At 51.9% G+C, this 16,115-nt stretch overlaps 1 protein-coding gene across 1 annotated transcript in view; it reads left to right on the top strand.

Annotated features, from left to right (window-relative positions):
- VDR (vitamin D receptor) overlaps window positions 1-16,115 on the top strand; it is a 35,504-nt gene that overhangs the window by 6,489 nt on the left and 12,900 nt on the right. Inside the window, exons 3-5 of the mRNA XM_082634729.1 lie at window positions 7,540-7,670; window positions 15,217-15,401; window positions 15,604-15,724. Coding sequence (XP_082490855.1) covers window positions 7,540-7,670; window positions 15,217-15,401; window positions 15,604-15,724 — 437 coding nt within the window. The remainder of the gene's footprint in view (window positions 1-7,539; window positions 7,671-15,216; window positions 15,402-15,603; window positions 15,725-16,115) is intronic.

The raw sequence follows: 16,115 nt of genomic DNA, 5'->3' as shown, positions 1-16,115 counted from the left end.
GAGTCATTGGCTATTTTCTAAGCCCTGGGGTATAAGCCCATTTGACCATTTAGTGTTTGATTGACTTCTAAGTCAAGCTAAACCACTCTAGAAGCTAGAGCTCTGGTCATCCCAGCAGGTCCAAGACTCATAATCAAACCGAAGTGTGATTATGGGGGTTGGTCAGTTCTATTGATCCATGGTCAGAAATTAGAGACTATTGCCGGCCAATTCCTCCTGCAAGTTATTTCATGTTGTTTCTGCTTCTTGCTCCTCTGGAATACATGTACTTACTCAGAGAAAGATTTCTAGTGTGAATAAAAGATTGGCATGGGCAGGCTTCTAGATGGTTATATGTCTTGGTAATAGGTTAACAACCAGAGCATAAGCAAGAGACATAGGAGGAAAATATGTAAGCCCACTACAAAGCATGTATATATAAACACACACACACACACATATATATAGTGATGATCTGTGGATGTGGATGAATCTCTGGTCATGAATAGCTTTGTCCAGAGTTTGATATAGGGGAAAGGTGTAAAGGACAGAAAAGAAAAATCAGAAAGACCCTTTTGATGAAGAGAATGAAGAATACTGGTGACGTTTAAGAGGTGGACTTGGAAGGCAAGGTTGAGAAACAGATCACTGCTTGCCTCTGTATGTCGTCTCCCTCCTCTTCATCAGGACACCGTGAAGCTGACATGTGCAGCAAGCACCAAGCCAACAAAGACGGTGTGGAGAAATGCCTTCTTGTTCGTGAGTCCCAAGGTTCTCAGGGACCTTGTTAATGACGGGCCTTGGGGAGCACAGGCTGGTGAGGATCCAGGAACATGAGGAGTGTTCTGGCTTTCAGGAAGTTCATCCTGACAATCTTTGCGGGAGCTGTGCTGTGAAGGGCGCAGAGCAACGGGGCAGCGACTCAAAGTGCTTAAAGGCAGTAGAGTAAATAGAGAGGGGAGGGGTGGTCGCTTGGGTCATTCTGTGGGCACAAGTGAATGAGTCACCAAGAGGTTGGTGTTGCTGGAGAGAACTTTGCCCAGGTCAGCTTGGCATCTGGCCTCTCTCCGTAGCTGCTCAAAGATGTGAACGGAAGAGAATGAGGGGGTCAGCTACGGATCAGCCAAGAGTGATGTTTAGAAGCTTGGGGGGAGGAGGCCAGAATCGTTGGAGAGGGAACGCCACTGCAGGTGTCAAGAAAGGCAGCTACGGGGCTTCCCGGATGGCGCAGTGGTTGAGAGTCCACCTGCCAATGCAGGGGACACGGGTTCGTGCCCCCGTCCGGGAAGATCCCACATGCCGCGGAGTGGCTGGGCCCGTGAGCCATGGCCGCTGAGCCTGCGCGTCCAGAGCCTGTGCTCCGCAACGGGAGAGGCCACAACGGTGAGAGGCCCACGTACCGCCAAAAAAAAAAAAAAAAAAAGGAAAAGCAGCTACGTGGACATGAGGAAGAGGGTACATTTCTTTCTGGTCAGTGTTTTATTTCCTTAGGAAGCCAGCACTCTCCTCAGGGCTCACTGGTGTGAATTCCCTCTCGACACACGCTGGGAATCCTCTCCGTGCGATGGCAGTAGAGGTGCCAGTGGAGAGGATGGCCATATGTTATCCCCTACTTCCAACCCGCCCATCTCAGATCCTGCCTCTATCCCAGTGGCTTCTCTGTCCTACAGAAGTCCTTCAGACAGCCCCTTCTTCCTGCTCATGGACTTGGAAGGGCATACTTTTTTTTTTTTATAAATTTATTTATTTTTGGCCATGTTGGGTCTTCATTTCTGTGCAAGGGCTTTCTCTAGTTGCGGCAAGCGGGGGCCACTCTTCATCGCGGTGCGCGGGCCTCTCACTGTCGTGGCCTCTCTTGTTGCGGAGCACAGGCTCCAGACGCACAGGCTCAGTAGTTGTGGCTCACGGGCCCAGTTGCCCCGTGGCACGTGGGATCTTCCCAGACCAGGGCTCGAACCTGTGTCCCCTTCATTGGCAGGCAGACTCTCAACCACTGCGCCACCAGGGAAGCCCAGAGGGCATACTTTTGACGGCTGCTCTGGCTTGGACTGAGATATGGTGGATTCATGATAAGGACCACATTATGTAAGAATACCAGAGGCTTTGGAATCAAACAGATCTTGATTCTAATCTCAGCTTTTACACTTTTTAGCTGTATGACATGAAGCAAATTATTTAACTTTCCATTGCCTTTTTGTACCACCTGTAAAATAGGGATAATACCTATCCTAATAGGTTGTTGAGAGCATTGAAGAGAATATGTAAAGTACTGGCAGAGAAGGCTCTCAGTAAGTGGTACCTATTATCACTGTCCCTTTGTAGTGTCTGAATTTCTGAGAACATACAGTCCTTTCCTCTCCTCTATCATGGAACCTGGAACATGTGTGACTTTATGTGTCAGCAAGGGTCTCTGATTAAAGGTCCCCGAACAGGAGTTAAATATCAGGTATGAGAAAGAAAGGGCTGGTCCGGGGTCTCTAGAGACCTTCACGTCAATCAAGGACTCTGTGAGACCTGGTTGGTGCTCAGAGAAACTGGACATTGCTCGCTGTAACTCACACAAGGACTGTGGGTCTAGACATCAGGAGCGACAATACATGAAGCAACAGTACATTTTGAGTTTCTCTGCCTGCAGAGTCCCACACCAGGCACTCCAGGCGTTGGTGTGAGATGTGCTCTTTGCTTCCAGGGTCTCGGATTCTCACTGCTTTCTTCAGCCACCCTTCAGCACTCCCTCCCACTGCCCCTCCCTGCCAGCTTCTCTCCCTTCTCTTTATTTAGTGCTTACTTTGTACCAGGTCCTGCTTCCTTTATTTAATCCTTACAGCAACCCCCTCTGTAAGGTTGTTTCCATTTTACAGATGTGGAAACTGAGGCATGGGCATGGGGAGATTAAATAACTTACCCAAGGTTGTGCATTAGAGTTTAAACCCAAACAGATCCATCTAACCAAAGTCTGTGTTTCATTAAAATTTTTTAAATAGCTATAAAGGGTGGGGTTTTTGTTTTTGTTTTTTGTCTGGTTAACTAGTGCCTGTGAATGGTTTTTTTAAAAAGATGTAGACAGTTCATAAGGGAACATAAGTGAAAAATGTCTCCTTCTCAACCCAATTCTCAAGTCCCTACCCACAGGATGAATTCCTGGAAGTGCTTTACTGTGTGAAAGGCTCTGTGCACTTTATATATTGGTAGATACAGGCATACCTCATTTTATTGTGCTTTGTTTTATTGCACTTTGCAGATACTGTGTTTTTTACAAATTGAAGGTTTGTGGCAACCCCGCATTGTCAGATGATAATTAATGGTTTTTAATGATACAGTATTTTTTAATTAAAGTGTATTCATGGTTTTTGTAGATGTAATGCTACTACACACTTAATAGATCACAATATAGTGTAAACATCACTTTTATATGCACTGGGAAACCAAAAATTTGCGTGACACGCTTTATTGCGATATTGGCTTTATTGCGGTGGTCTGGAACCAAACCTGCGATGTCTCAATGTATGGCTGTATTGCCAAATTGCCCTCCAAAAAAGAGGCCTGCGGTCTTTACCACTGCTAACCTACCTTCCCTTAAAGTTGGTTTTTCTTTTTTAACCCACCTGCTGAGAACCCCTTGATGTCACCACACACAAATGTGCCCAGTGGGCCTCATTATCAGACCACACAGGCAGGCCTTTCATATCAGGAGCTCTGTAAGACATCTGCATCCAGACTGGGCTCTGGGATTTCTGTGACACTAGAGCTGCAGTGGAGACAAAACTCAGAGCTAGTATTAGGCCCCAGTTTTGAGTTTTACAAGGTGTGTCTCTGCTGTCAGGGGTTACCTACTGAAAAAGGACCCTCCGGTCCCAGGCCCAAGACCCTGGCCCCAGGCGCTTGATGCTTTTGTGAGCTGCTTGTCTCATGTTTTGATGAATTGGTCTCTGTTGCAAGAATCTGTCAATGTCCTTTCTCACCCTAGCTTTCTAGAAACTGCATCTATATTTAGCCTGGTTGCACCACCCCTACCACCACCCCCTTCCTGAGCTGGGGTATAATTGCCAACCATCCAGAAAATGACAGGGTCCAGGCTAAGAGCGCTGCTGAGGAAATGGGCTCCCTTGGAAAGCCAAGGCTCTTGTTTCTCAAAACCAAACCAGCTCCCAGGCAATTAGTGTTAGGAGGAAGGCAGGGCAGGGCGTGGATCTTCAGGACAAAGCACAGAGCCAGGGCTGGCCAGTCTGGCTGCCCTAAGTTCTCGTGGGCAGAGGCTAGCTGACAACCACATGTGTGCAAGTGCCCTTAGAAGGCGGGAGAACACGGAAGAACTGGGCCTCAGAGACCAGGGAAACTGTGTCCTGCCAAACAGCCATGCTGGGCCAGACAAGCCAGAAAGGCTGGCTCCAGAACCCAGGCTCCGGGAAGGGCCTGGGTCTGCCTGCTGCAGTTGGTGAGAGAGCTTTCCGGGCCCCAAAGGCTGACCCCACAACCCGGAGCATGATGACGTTGTTCGTGACGTGCAGCCTCCGTCTTCCCAGCCACTATCCAGTGCCTTGCCTCTGATTCTGTCTGTAGAGGAGCCACGAAGAGCTGGTTACTGTATGCTTTCATAATAATAACTTCAGAGCTCCAGATGTTTATAGGCTGCTTTCTGCTTTGCTCAAATAACGTGCAGACACAGTACAAGGTTGGTGGGCTTCAGGACAAGGTGTGGCAACAGATGAAAATTACAGGCTGCATTCTTACCCCCCGTCTGAGCCCTGCTGTGAGCCTGGCCAGTAGAATTTTTAACATCTTTCTTCCTCCCTCCCTTTCTCCTTTCCTTCCTTCCTTCCTTCCCTCTCTGTCTCTGTCCCTTTCTCTATCCCCCTCTCTCTCCCTCCCTCCCTCCTTCCCTCCTTTCTTCTCTCCCCCTTCCACCACCTCCTTTCTCTCCATCTCTCCCTCCTTGTCATGGTCTTGGTCCTCCTCCTCCACCTCTTTCAATCTCAATCCTGTTGCGCTTCATACTCCTAATATAAGGTTGAAAGCAAGGACACGGGTCCCCCTCCCCCAGTATTTTCATTTAACCCAGCTCTGCATCCTCTGGATTCCTACCCCAGCCTCTTGGAGTCCACTGCTGCTGTCAGGCAAAGTTGGGCTGAGCAGCTATCTTCCACTCTCCTGTATGTGAAAGCCAGGGTTAGGCTTCAGATTTACAACATGAGAAAGATAAAAGAAAGAGAGTGAAGTTTCAAAATCTTTTTTCCAAGCAAATTTGCAGTTGGAGGAGGTGCCCACTGGTGAGGGACAGGGGCAGGCCCCGTAGAGCCTGAGGAAGGAGAGACGAGCCTCGAAAGGACGCTGGGGCCCCCTCCCTCCTGGGGCCTCGGGAAGCTCTCAGCCCCCAGCACAGGGATGTGAGAGGCTTTGGCTCATGGGTCTAGAGGTGCTGTGATGTGTGTTCTTCTTGGAGCCCGCGGCCCTAGAGAATGAACAGGGTGACCTCTGAGCCAGACCAGACAGTGGGTAGGAGGACAGAGCAGCCCCTCAGCTCAGCCCCCAGGCAAAATGTGTGGTTGTTAAAAAAAAAAAAAAAAAGAAGGAAATGAGAGTTTGCTCTAATTAGAAACTTCTGGTCCTTGAGTAGGGTTAGAGAATTATGGGCATTCTGGGGCCCGAGCATTTGTGGTAACAGGTGGCGCCTCAAGTGGGAAGGAGACAAGGGAGTAAAAGGGGAGCCAATCTCATGTCTGGGAACATATCGATGTGCCCTGTGGTGATGACAGTATCTCATTTCAGATTAACCAAGGTGCTTCCATGTTCTTCTGTTCCCCTGGGAAGCTGTGGTAAACGTATGGAAGCACAAGGAAAAAGGCTTTCTGTTTCCATAGGCAAGAGCCTGGGATACAGTCTCTCCCTGGGGAGTCACTGCAGGGGCAGGACATGGCCTTCAGTGGGCTGGACTGGGGGCTAAACCACCCGAATAGCTAGCACTCCTCCACCTCCCCGTATTGCCCAGTCTGCTGGTGACCCCTTGGGTATGAGGGTTGTGATGGGGGGTTACCAGGGCTGAGGTCCAAAGCCAACAGCACCTGCTTCCCAGACCACTGGGTGGCCTTTGCCTTGAGCTGTGCTCAAGGGCCAGCTGCCTGAAGCTGTTTGCCTGTGGGTTCAGCTTCATCGAGCTCCTTGAGTTTCTGGGTATGAAACAGTATGTCCAATCCAGGAAGCTAAAAGCTGAGCCTCACATTCCTAAGGTGCCAACTTGGGAGGCTCAACTCTTTGCTAAATCGCCTCAAGTAAGTCTCTTCACCTCAGGGGTCCTATCCATAAAATGAGGACTGCCCTAAGGGTCGTAAGACTACCTATGACTACCTGTTCCTCTAGTCTCTTCTCCCTTCTCCCAGGGGTCAAGTTGGTTTGGTCCCCATATGTCCATGTCGACTGATGAACGTGTTTGTCCTAAATCCGTATGTGTTCTAGTGAATGTGAACAATAAGTCATTTTTCATCAAAAACATAACTAGTATATGACAACAGGAGAAGACGATATCGGTAGCTCATCTCCAGGAGAGGGAAAGGGTTGAGCCTGGACCTTGGCTTCTAAGGCTTGGGTATCTCCACAGCTCCTTGGAAGATGCTGTTGCTCACAGAGAAAGTGATTCTGCCACCATCTTTCCCCAGCTAAATCTTGGCACCTGTCCTGGGGCAGAAAAAGTGGGACCTCCCCTTGCTGGGGCTGGGGAGAGTAAGAGGAACCTCTAGGGTACAGATGCTGAGAAGCCTCTGGGGAGCTGTTCTTTATGCAGCCTCATAAACGTCCCATGTGCTGTGGCTGGGAGCAGGGGAGAAAGCCAGAATTAGGAAAATGAGCTTTTGGGCTTGCACGCATGCCTGTGCATGCACACACACGCACACGTGTGCACACACGCACACGTGTGCACACACACACAAATTTACATAGGCTGCGAGGTGGAGCGGGGGGCGCCAGCTAAGAGCTAAGAGCTCTTCGGTAGTTTTCTGTTCTTACAGAACTCTTAACTTCCTCTACCTTTTGGAAAGGCAAGGCCAAACCCCAAGGCACCCACCTGCTCATGTGGCTGCTTCTCTTTCTGGGCAGGTTGTCTGGATGTCTGAAGCTATGGTTTGGGCCCTTTCTCCCTTCTCTTTGCACCTGTGCACATGTCTGTCCCTGAACCGGGGATGCTCTAGTCACAGATCTCTGACTCTAGAAGACTTAAAGCTGAGATCAGCTTCATCGCCTCTCATGATGGCACTAAAGACAGTGAGGGCAACTCCGCAGATTTCAGTATTAAACTTTTTTTTTGCTAGCTAATTCACTCATATTTCCTGTGTAATAAAAAGAAAGGGAGGAGGAGAGTACTGTAAAGGTAAGTAAAACCAATGATGGGGGCAGAATAGGAAATGACTGGGCTGGGCCGCCATCCTCCTTGGGAGACATAGAGCCCCGGGGGTGGGGGTGGGGGGCATTGGCAGGTCTCCTGATCACAGCCCTCTCAGGCCACTCTCCCACAGGCAGGGCCGAGGGGCTGGGAAGTAGTGACCCAGCTGAGGGTCTGTGCTCTCTCCGCAGACGGAGCATGAAGCGGAAGGCACTGTTCACCTGTCCCTTCAATGGAGACTGCCGCATCACCAAGGACAACCGCCGCCACTGCCAGGCCTGCCGGCTCAAGCGCTGTGTGGACATCGGCATGATGAAGGAGTGTGAGTTTCAGGGGCGGGGCCTGGGCAGGGCGAGGGCGGGGTCAGGGGGCAGATCGCTGCTGTTTACCCAGGTTTGGCCAGCAATGTCCTTTTGCCCTTCCCCTGTAGCTGCCGGCATTTGGGGCCTGAGTCGGGAGTCCTGGCATGAGTGGGACCAGCAGCATCAGGCAGGGAGGCTGGAACTCCAAGGTCAAAGGCCCAAGGAGTCCTGCCAGCCTTTTTAGGATCCGTGTGTGTGTGTGTTTGTGTGTGTGTGTGTCCCGAGGCCCAGGAAGGGCCCGTCCTGTGCGAGGCCTGTGAGGAGGGACAGGCAGGGCACTGCCTTCATGAGCCCCCCCAGGTTTGTCTTCCTCTAAGACGTCATCGCCATTCTTACAGCAGCCTCTTTCCAGGACCTTCGGGGAAAGGATGAGGCTCAAGGACCCTGGGGTTCTTTGGACTTTGGGAGAGAGGGCTGCTGTGAGTGGGGAGGGGCAGGAGTGATGGAGAGGAGAAATATTCAGAGCCTGGCTGTCATGGGGGTTCTGCCGCACCCTAGCCTTCCAGCCACTCTGGCCCAGTGAGCAGATCAGAGGGCTGGTGTCCAGGACTAGGTGGAAAGATCCTGTAAGGGGAAGCCCTAGACTCTAGGAGGACCCTCTAGATCCAGATTGAAAAAGAGGAGCGATCCTCTAGGACTTCCTGTCCAGCACTGGCATTGCAGAAGAGGACCAATGTGGCAGGTTAACATGTTCTGACCCACTGTTAAAAACAGCCCTTGGGGGGGGCTCCCCTGGTGGCGCAGTGGTTGAGAGTCCGCCTGCCGATGCAGGGGACACAGGTTCGTGCCCCGGTCCGGGAAGATCCCACATGCCGCGGAGCGGCTGGGCCCGTGAGCCATGGCCGCTGAGCCTGCGCGTCCGGAGCCTGTGCTCCGCAACGGGAGAGGCCACAACAGTGAGAGGCCCGCATACTGCAAAACAAACAAACAAACAAGCAAAAAACCCCTTGGGTACTTCTCTGGCGGTCCAGTGGTTAAGACTCCGTGCTTCCAACTCAGGGGGCGCGGGTTGGATCCTTGGTGGGGAACTAAGATCCCACATGATGTGTGGCGTGGCCAAAACAAAACAAAACTAAGCTAAACTAAAAATAACCCCTGGACTTTGCATCTGAGCTCTAGTGCCAGTTACTTGGTAAGCAGAGTAACCATTGAATTCAGTAGACCCTGGGCAGGGCTGGCCAGGCCCTCCCTGGGCTGGAAGCAAGGGCACTGGGCTGGCCTGGTCATGGGTGCCCTCTGCACACTATTCCCTGCTCTGTGCCTTTTGCTCACCCCCGTCTGTGAACTGTACCCTGATCCCTTCCAGGGCCTAGGATGGGGGCCATGCCCTGCTAAGCTATGTGCCTGAGGAGACTCAGGAGGGACATTCAGATACAGCCATCCCTGGAGGCCCTCCTGGCCATGGAGCCAATTCTGGGGTCAGGGGGTGGGCGTTGGAGAGGTTAGGTACAGGGGAGACGTGTCTGGAACAAGGAAAAAGCCACAGGACCGGACTGAGGGGACGGGAAGTTTCTTCCTTGATGGGAAAAAATGCTGGGTTTTTGGGAAACAGAGGCGAAGTGGCGGCCCCTCGGGCCCTGACAGGCTCCCTTCTGGTGGGCCACGGCCCCTCACTCCCGATACCAGCTCCCCAGCCAACACCAGCAGCCCTGGAAGAAGCTTCCAGGCCATTGTTCCTCCTCGCCCCCATGGGAGCATGCAGGCCTGGGCACGCTGATCACTCCTAGCCCAGGTCCCCTGCCCCGCCCAACTCCTGTTTATCCTGGAGTCATGGAGGCTCAAGGCCTGGGTGCCTCGTGGAGCTTCTCACACGTTGGCTTAGTGCAGCCTGCTCTGTTCAAGGTGCCAGGCTGGACGTAAACAGGAGGCAGCGTGCACCGCCCCCTGCCCCTGCCCGCTCCGAGCACACAGCCTCCACAGGGCAGGGGACCATGGTTCTAAGGCTCCAGCCAACCAAGAATGGCCCAGAGTTACACCTGGAACTCAGTAAGGCTGTGCCACAGGAGTTCTGGTCAGGGCCAGCCTCACTGATGTCCCAGAAGTACCTCTCCTATGTCTCAGGAGAAAAGAGATGTTCCATCCGCTTAGAACAGGAAGCACACTTAGAAGTCATCTGAGACCCAGAAAGGCAAACATATTAATGCCAGGATTGGAGTCGGAAAGCGTGTTGGGTCTAGAATCCAACTCTTTGTCCCTCCTAGATCACTCCTGGTCCCCGGGGAGAGCACTGAATCCACCGTGCTGAGCAGGCCTTGAGTGTTTCAGGGTGCTCCCACCCCAGGAACACCACGTGGTGGGGGGCCAGCAATCCAGAAGCGGATGCCCACCCCCAGCCCCTGGTCAGCTTTGTGCCTCATCCACCCTAATCTCAGCCTCAGTCCCTCGGACGGAGCCCCGTGCCCCCCTCCTGCTCTATGCCCAGGGCAGCCCTGTGCCCGCCACTCTCACCATGCTAGTGCAGGGAGCTGTGCTGAGTTAGGGATGGGCTGGCAGAGCTGTGCTTTTGGGGTCTGGGCCCCAGAGCTCCGTTTGTAATAGAAATGTTGGGCCAACGCGAGGCTTATTCCTTCCACTGCCCCAAAGGGAAGGTCCTCCAGGAAGAGCTCTATTTCCTGCCTCAAGTTAGCCAAGCTTTGGGGGGCCTGGAACTCCCCAGCTCAGGACCCTAGGAGAGCTGCTTATGTATCACCCAGGCTAGCTGTCATCCCCAAGGCCTAGCCTCCTAGAGACAACTGAGTGTCAACATTAGTAAAACCCCAGGGCACCCCAGGGCTCCCTTTGAAGGGAGCTGCAAACCCAGGCTCCTTTCTGGTGGGGACAGGGAGGTGGCCGTTTCCTAGAGGAGGCATAAGAAGCAGAGGAGATGCCTGTGGGAACTAATGTTTATTGACCACTTACTGTACCAGTGTCGGGCACTAGTACTTTCTTGTTAAAGTCTGACAACAATCCCTAAATATGTAAATACTTCTGTTTTTATTTTTTGTGATAGATGAGCAAATTCAGAGAAATTAAAATATCATGCCTCCGGGGCTTCCCTGGTGGCGCAGTGGTTGAGAGTCCGCCTGCCGATGCAGGGGATGCGGGTTCGTGCCCTGGTCCGGGAGGATCCCGCATGCAGCGGAGCGGCTGGGCCCATGAGCCATGGCCGCTGGGCCTGTGCGTCCGGGGCCTGTGCTACGCGGCGGGAGAGGCCACGGCAGTGAGAGGCCCGTGTACCGAAAAAAAAAAAAAAAAAAAAAAAAAAAAATATATATATATATATATATATCATGCCTCCAAAGCTAATCATCTAGGCCTGTTTCCAAAGGTCAAGCCTGTGGGCTCCACCCCAGCACAGCCTCTCGACCCCCCTCCCCTTTTCCCTCCACTCCCCTCAGTGGGCCAGAGCTCCTCCACTGTGCATTTCCAGGCACTGTCTGGGGCCCTAAGAGACGGGCGGGCGGAAGAGATTTTGTTCCCGCTAAAGACTCTCTCTCTCTTCAAGTCAAAGTTGACTTGATGTCCTTGGAGCCCAAGACATTTCACAGTTGAGTTCTGGCCTCTTGTAGACCCGGCCTGCACATGTGAACTTGTTTAATGTTTTCACACATCTACATCTTTTCTGCCCAGCATGAGCACAGCCCCTGGCACATAGTAGGTACTCAGTAAATATGTGTTGAATGATTGAATATTAGCTCCCCATTATGCTTCTTTGTTTCTCTGCATCTCCCACTGATTTATATATCAGGAAGATCTCCCAAATCTGATACTGTCAATGTCATTCATTTGGGAAAATTTTATGTCTGTTCCCCTAATGTTGTCCTTAGGCCACCTGTGGCAGACTGAAATGTTTTTAAGTTGTTCATGTTTTCAGATCTTGACCCCCTAACTCTATTCTAGACTTTATGGAACAGGGAATATCTTGCACGGGATTAACTTGAGCAAAGCCATTTGCACACTCAGCAAGGACCTGGGAAGCAACGGATTTCACAAAACCCCTGTACACAGCTCATGTCCTTTATTCACTGGAGAACCCATCAATGGGCTTTTAACTTGAGTGGCTTTTAACTTCAAAATGTGCCTCCTAGGGAGAAATAAATTTCTATTGTTTAGCCAAAAAAACACAAAAAATAAAACAAACCAGCAAAAAAAGTGCCCTCCTACATAATAATAATGGTATTTTAGTAGCAATTCATTGAGAAAATGATTCTTTAAATCCTATGAAATTAACAGCCCCTTTAAACAAATGACTTATTTCATAAGTCACAACAACATCTGCATATGTGAGAGAATTATGACTTATTAGTCCCCAGAGAATGTTGCCTGGAGGGAGGCCCATGGATTGGCAGCCTTCATGTGAAACCAGCGGATCTTAGCATTTCTTCCTGTAGTACCGCATATGGGCTGGTGGTCACTATTCACTAGGAGTGAGGGAGAAGATGAGTGTCATATGGTTAACCTCAAATCTCTTAACTTTTTCCTTTTAAGGTAAATCACTTACAAGCTTTGCAACTTTATTTACTTTTTCATACTCTTCAGATCGATTGGAACACCTTGTGTGTCAGAGCTCCATGGCTGAGGACCAGGGTCCTGCTGAGCATTCATAGCCAATTATAGTCACAGGCAGTATGGGGTAGTGGTTAGGACCTTGGACTGTACAGCCAGACTGCCCAGGCCCAAATACCAGCTCCACCACTTGTTTGCTGTGTGACTCTGAACAAGTTTTATAGCCTCTCTGGGCCTCACTTCCCTCATCTGCAAAGTGAGGATAATAGTACCTGCCTTAGGGGTTATGATAAGGACTAAGTAATGTGAGTTAATATATAGAAGCACTTAGAATAGTGGCTGGTACATTCAAATAAACCTCTATTTTATTAACAGTATTTTTTATTACATACAGCTTGATCACCAGGATTTCCAGCTCCCAACAGATTAGAAGTAACTCTTAAGGGGGATAAAGGCACGCTTCTAGAGACACACAAATAAGAAGAGACAACACATAGCTGAAGAGAGCGGGCTAGACTGGTATGAAAAGTAGTACAAGAACTCAGAATCACAGCTGGCTGAGTCATATAGTGCAGGAAAACAACTCCATACAATTCTGAGGTCATAACCTTGTCCCTGTGAAGTCTAAGAATTATTCAGAATGATGCCTCTGAATCATCAAGCAAAGGTTACGTGATGTTACGGGTGTTCTGTTACAAGGTATTCTGTCTTGAAAATACTTCAGTCACAATTATTTAAATTAACCATGTAAGCATTGCTCAGTGAACTGGTGGACTGGCGTACGGCGTGTGCCATTCCAACATGGTAGGGAACGTGCAGCATTGCTATACTTCTCACCATTCTTTCCTGAGCCAGGATGACGACCAGCACATAGTAGGTACAGCCAGTGTTGATGTGTTGGGTGTCCAGTGCATCAGACTATTGAGGAAGCCCCACTGGGCTAGCCTTGGTGGGGAAGACTCAGGCATTGTAGGATGTGGTCCCCACCCTTAGGTAGCTTGCAGTTCCAGTGAAGGAGACCTTGAACTTCTTAGGTTCTCTCTATAAAGACATTTACTGGGACCTGTACTAACTGTAAATGTAACAGAGTGAAAAACGATCGGGTGCCAGTGTGTGTGGGAAAAACGGCTCACTGCAGATCAAGGCAATAAGAAAGCCTCTCGTCGTACAAGAGGGCTGTGTACTGGTTGCTGGAGAACCAAAAGAGCTTGCACGGCTACTGGGGAGAGAAGACCCAGCTGGACAGGCATCCAGCACAAGGAGAAATGCAGTGGCAAGAGTGAGCAGATCATGTTCACAGGTCAGCAATCCCAACGTGACTAAAGCAGAAGCTGTGTCCAGTGGCACCAGGAAATGAGGTTGGAAAGTTAGGAAGAAGGGAAATCACGGAGAATCTTGACTTTAATTGGGGCATGGTAAGCAGGAAGGATCCAGAAAAAGTTTCTGAGCAGGAGAGTGACATCATAGAATCACAGGGGGTTATCAGAGCCCTGTCGGTGCTGAGAAGCATGCCTGTGGGCACACAGAGCCAGCCCCCCACCCCCCTTCAGCCTCATCACCTCCTCCGCCTGCCCCTCAGGTGAGCAGGAAAGACCGGACACCTAATCTTGGCTTCCCCTAGGGCCTCACACCCTGCCTTGAATGGGATGCTCCCTCCCCCACCCTGCTCGATCTCTTGGGGTCTGAGCAGACACCCTCTGTGGGAGGAGGGCTGGCAGCTCTTTGGGCAGGTGACTCAGTAACCTGGGCATGGTGTCCACCCCAGTCTTCCTCTAGGTATAGTTTGTTTCAGCTCTGGAAGAAACAGGCCATCTTTCGCAGCAGGCTTCCCTTTCCTGCTGTGCCCACTCCCACCCCCGACAGGCTCTCCCTCCCCGCCCCCGCCAACTTCTCTCGTCCTTCCCCCACCCAACGGGCCTAGGCCAATAGGCCTTTCTCGAAGCCGGGCACCCACCCACTCTGGGGGTCTGGTTCCTCTCCCTGCTCTTGTGAAACTCTCAGTTCTGTGGGCAGATGCGCTGGTAAGACCAGCACAGAGCGCGCAGCTGCAGGCCGAGGGCCCCAGCGCCCACTCCTGCTGTCAGCGCTCTGCAAGCCCCAGCCGGGAGGTCTGTGTGCCCGGCTGCTGTGCTAAGCACCCCTGCTCCCAGCCCCGCCCTCCCGACAGCTGCCCCAGCACGGGAGGCCTGGAGCCCCTGCACAGCCTGCAGGGGTCAGGGGATCCCTGAGGTGAGATACACTGGCCAGTTGCTGGAGAGAGCTTCCCAGATTAGAGCTGTGAGCTGCTATGCTTGGGGACTTGCAGAGGACTCGAAAACTTCCTTGGGCATCATTTCAAGACTGGATTGGCTGAGGCAGGGGTTGTTTTGGCCCAACCAAAGAGGCAAAGTCTTTCTGCGTTGGTCATAGTAGATCACAAGCCTGGAAACTTGGATGTGGGGAAGGCCGTGTGAGGTCTTCTCAGCACCTCCTAGCCTCTATCGCCGTGACTGTGCACCCTCCCTCCCCCCAGTGTCTCCCTCAGGATCAGGGAGTACAGGGAGGGGGTAGAAGTGACAAGAACAAACGTTTCGTGAGCATCTGCTCTGTGGTCTCAGAGCAGTCGGTCCTTTGAGGTAGGATCCCCACATACGCATGCTTTACAGAGGAAGGAACAAAACAGGGACTTAGAAGTGATCATCTGGTCCAAACTTCTCATTTTAGAAACAAGAAAACAAAAGCCTGGAGAGCTCAGTCTGTGCAGAGTCAGACACCTTGTTACTGAGATCCCAGGCTCCCTAACAATGCCCCAGCATCCCATCTCCCACATCCTCTATCTCCTCCTCTCTCGTGCCCCTGCCTTTTCAGCATAGAATGCGCGATCTTCCATTTGTATTGTGGGCCTGGGGTCCCCGCGGCCGGACGGCCCGGTGAGCTCCAAGTGTGAGGCACAGCCCCTTCCATCTCGTGCCTCTACCTGGAGGAAGGTTCCTTGGAGGGGCTGCAGGGGCGGCCCCCTGACTCCCCCTTCCCGCCCCACAGTCATCCTGACTGATGAAGAGGTGCAGCGGAAGCGAGAGATGATCCTCAAGAGGAAGGAAGAGGAGGCCTTGAAGGACAGCCTGCGGCCGAAGCTGTCCGAGGAGCAGCAACACATCATCGCCATCCTGCTGGACGCCCACCACAAGACCTATGACCCCACCTACGCCGACTTCAGCCAGTTCCGGGTACTGCATGGGCCACCAGCAGAGCCCGGGCTCGGAGGGGGACGGAGGGCAAAGGGGGACCTGGGCACACAACCTGGGAAGGGACGGAGGCTGCTCTGGCCTTCTGACACGGGGGAGGACTCCCCCTCCTGTCAGAGATCAGGGCTGGGGTAGGAAGGTGACCTCCAAGTGTGGGCCTCTGACCCTCCACCTTTCCCTCCAGCCTCCGGTTCGAGAGGGTGAGAATGAAGGGAACCATCCCTCAGGGCCTTGGTTGATACACACGCCCAGCTTCTCTGGAAACTCATCCTCCGCCTGCTCAGATCGCTACACCTCCTCTCCAGGTAAGTGGGACTGCACGCCCCCTCCCCGAGAGCCCAGAGCTTCCCCAGCCCACCTGTCCTTGGCTGCAGCTGGAAGGACAGCACTTACATACTGTGTGCCAGGCAACGTCCTCAGAGAAAAACCTTTTTTAGAGAAGAGGCGGGGCTTTCCTGAGGGCCCACGTGGAGGACGCTGAGGAAGGGGCCAGACAGGGGTCCGGTGGGCAGGGTCTGCCTGCAGAGCCTCTGTTCTTTCCTCTAAGCCAGGCTTCGGCCCCTGGCTCCCTCCCTGGGAGTGACCGGATTCCTTTAAATGGTACTTTGAGCCCAGGCCCTTGGGGTTTTTTTGTTTGTTTCATTTGGGGTTTTGTTTTTTCCAGTTTTATTGAGATATAATTGACATATAGCATTG

This window comes from Mesoplodon mirus (assembly GCF_964341445.2).
Source record: "Mesoplodon mirus genome assembly, chromosome: 11".
In the NCBI taxonomy this organism is placed as follows: Eukaryota; Metazoa; Chordata; class Mammalia; order Artiodactyla; family Ziphiidae; genus Mesoplodon; species Mesoplodon mirus.
The sequence above is the reverse complement of the archived record's forward strand: the minus strand, read 5'-3'. Positions and strand labels throughout refer to the sequence as shown.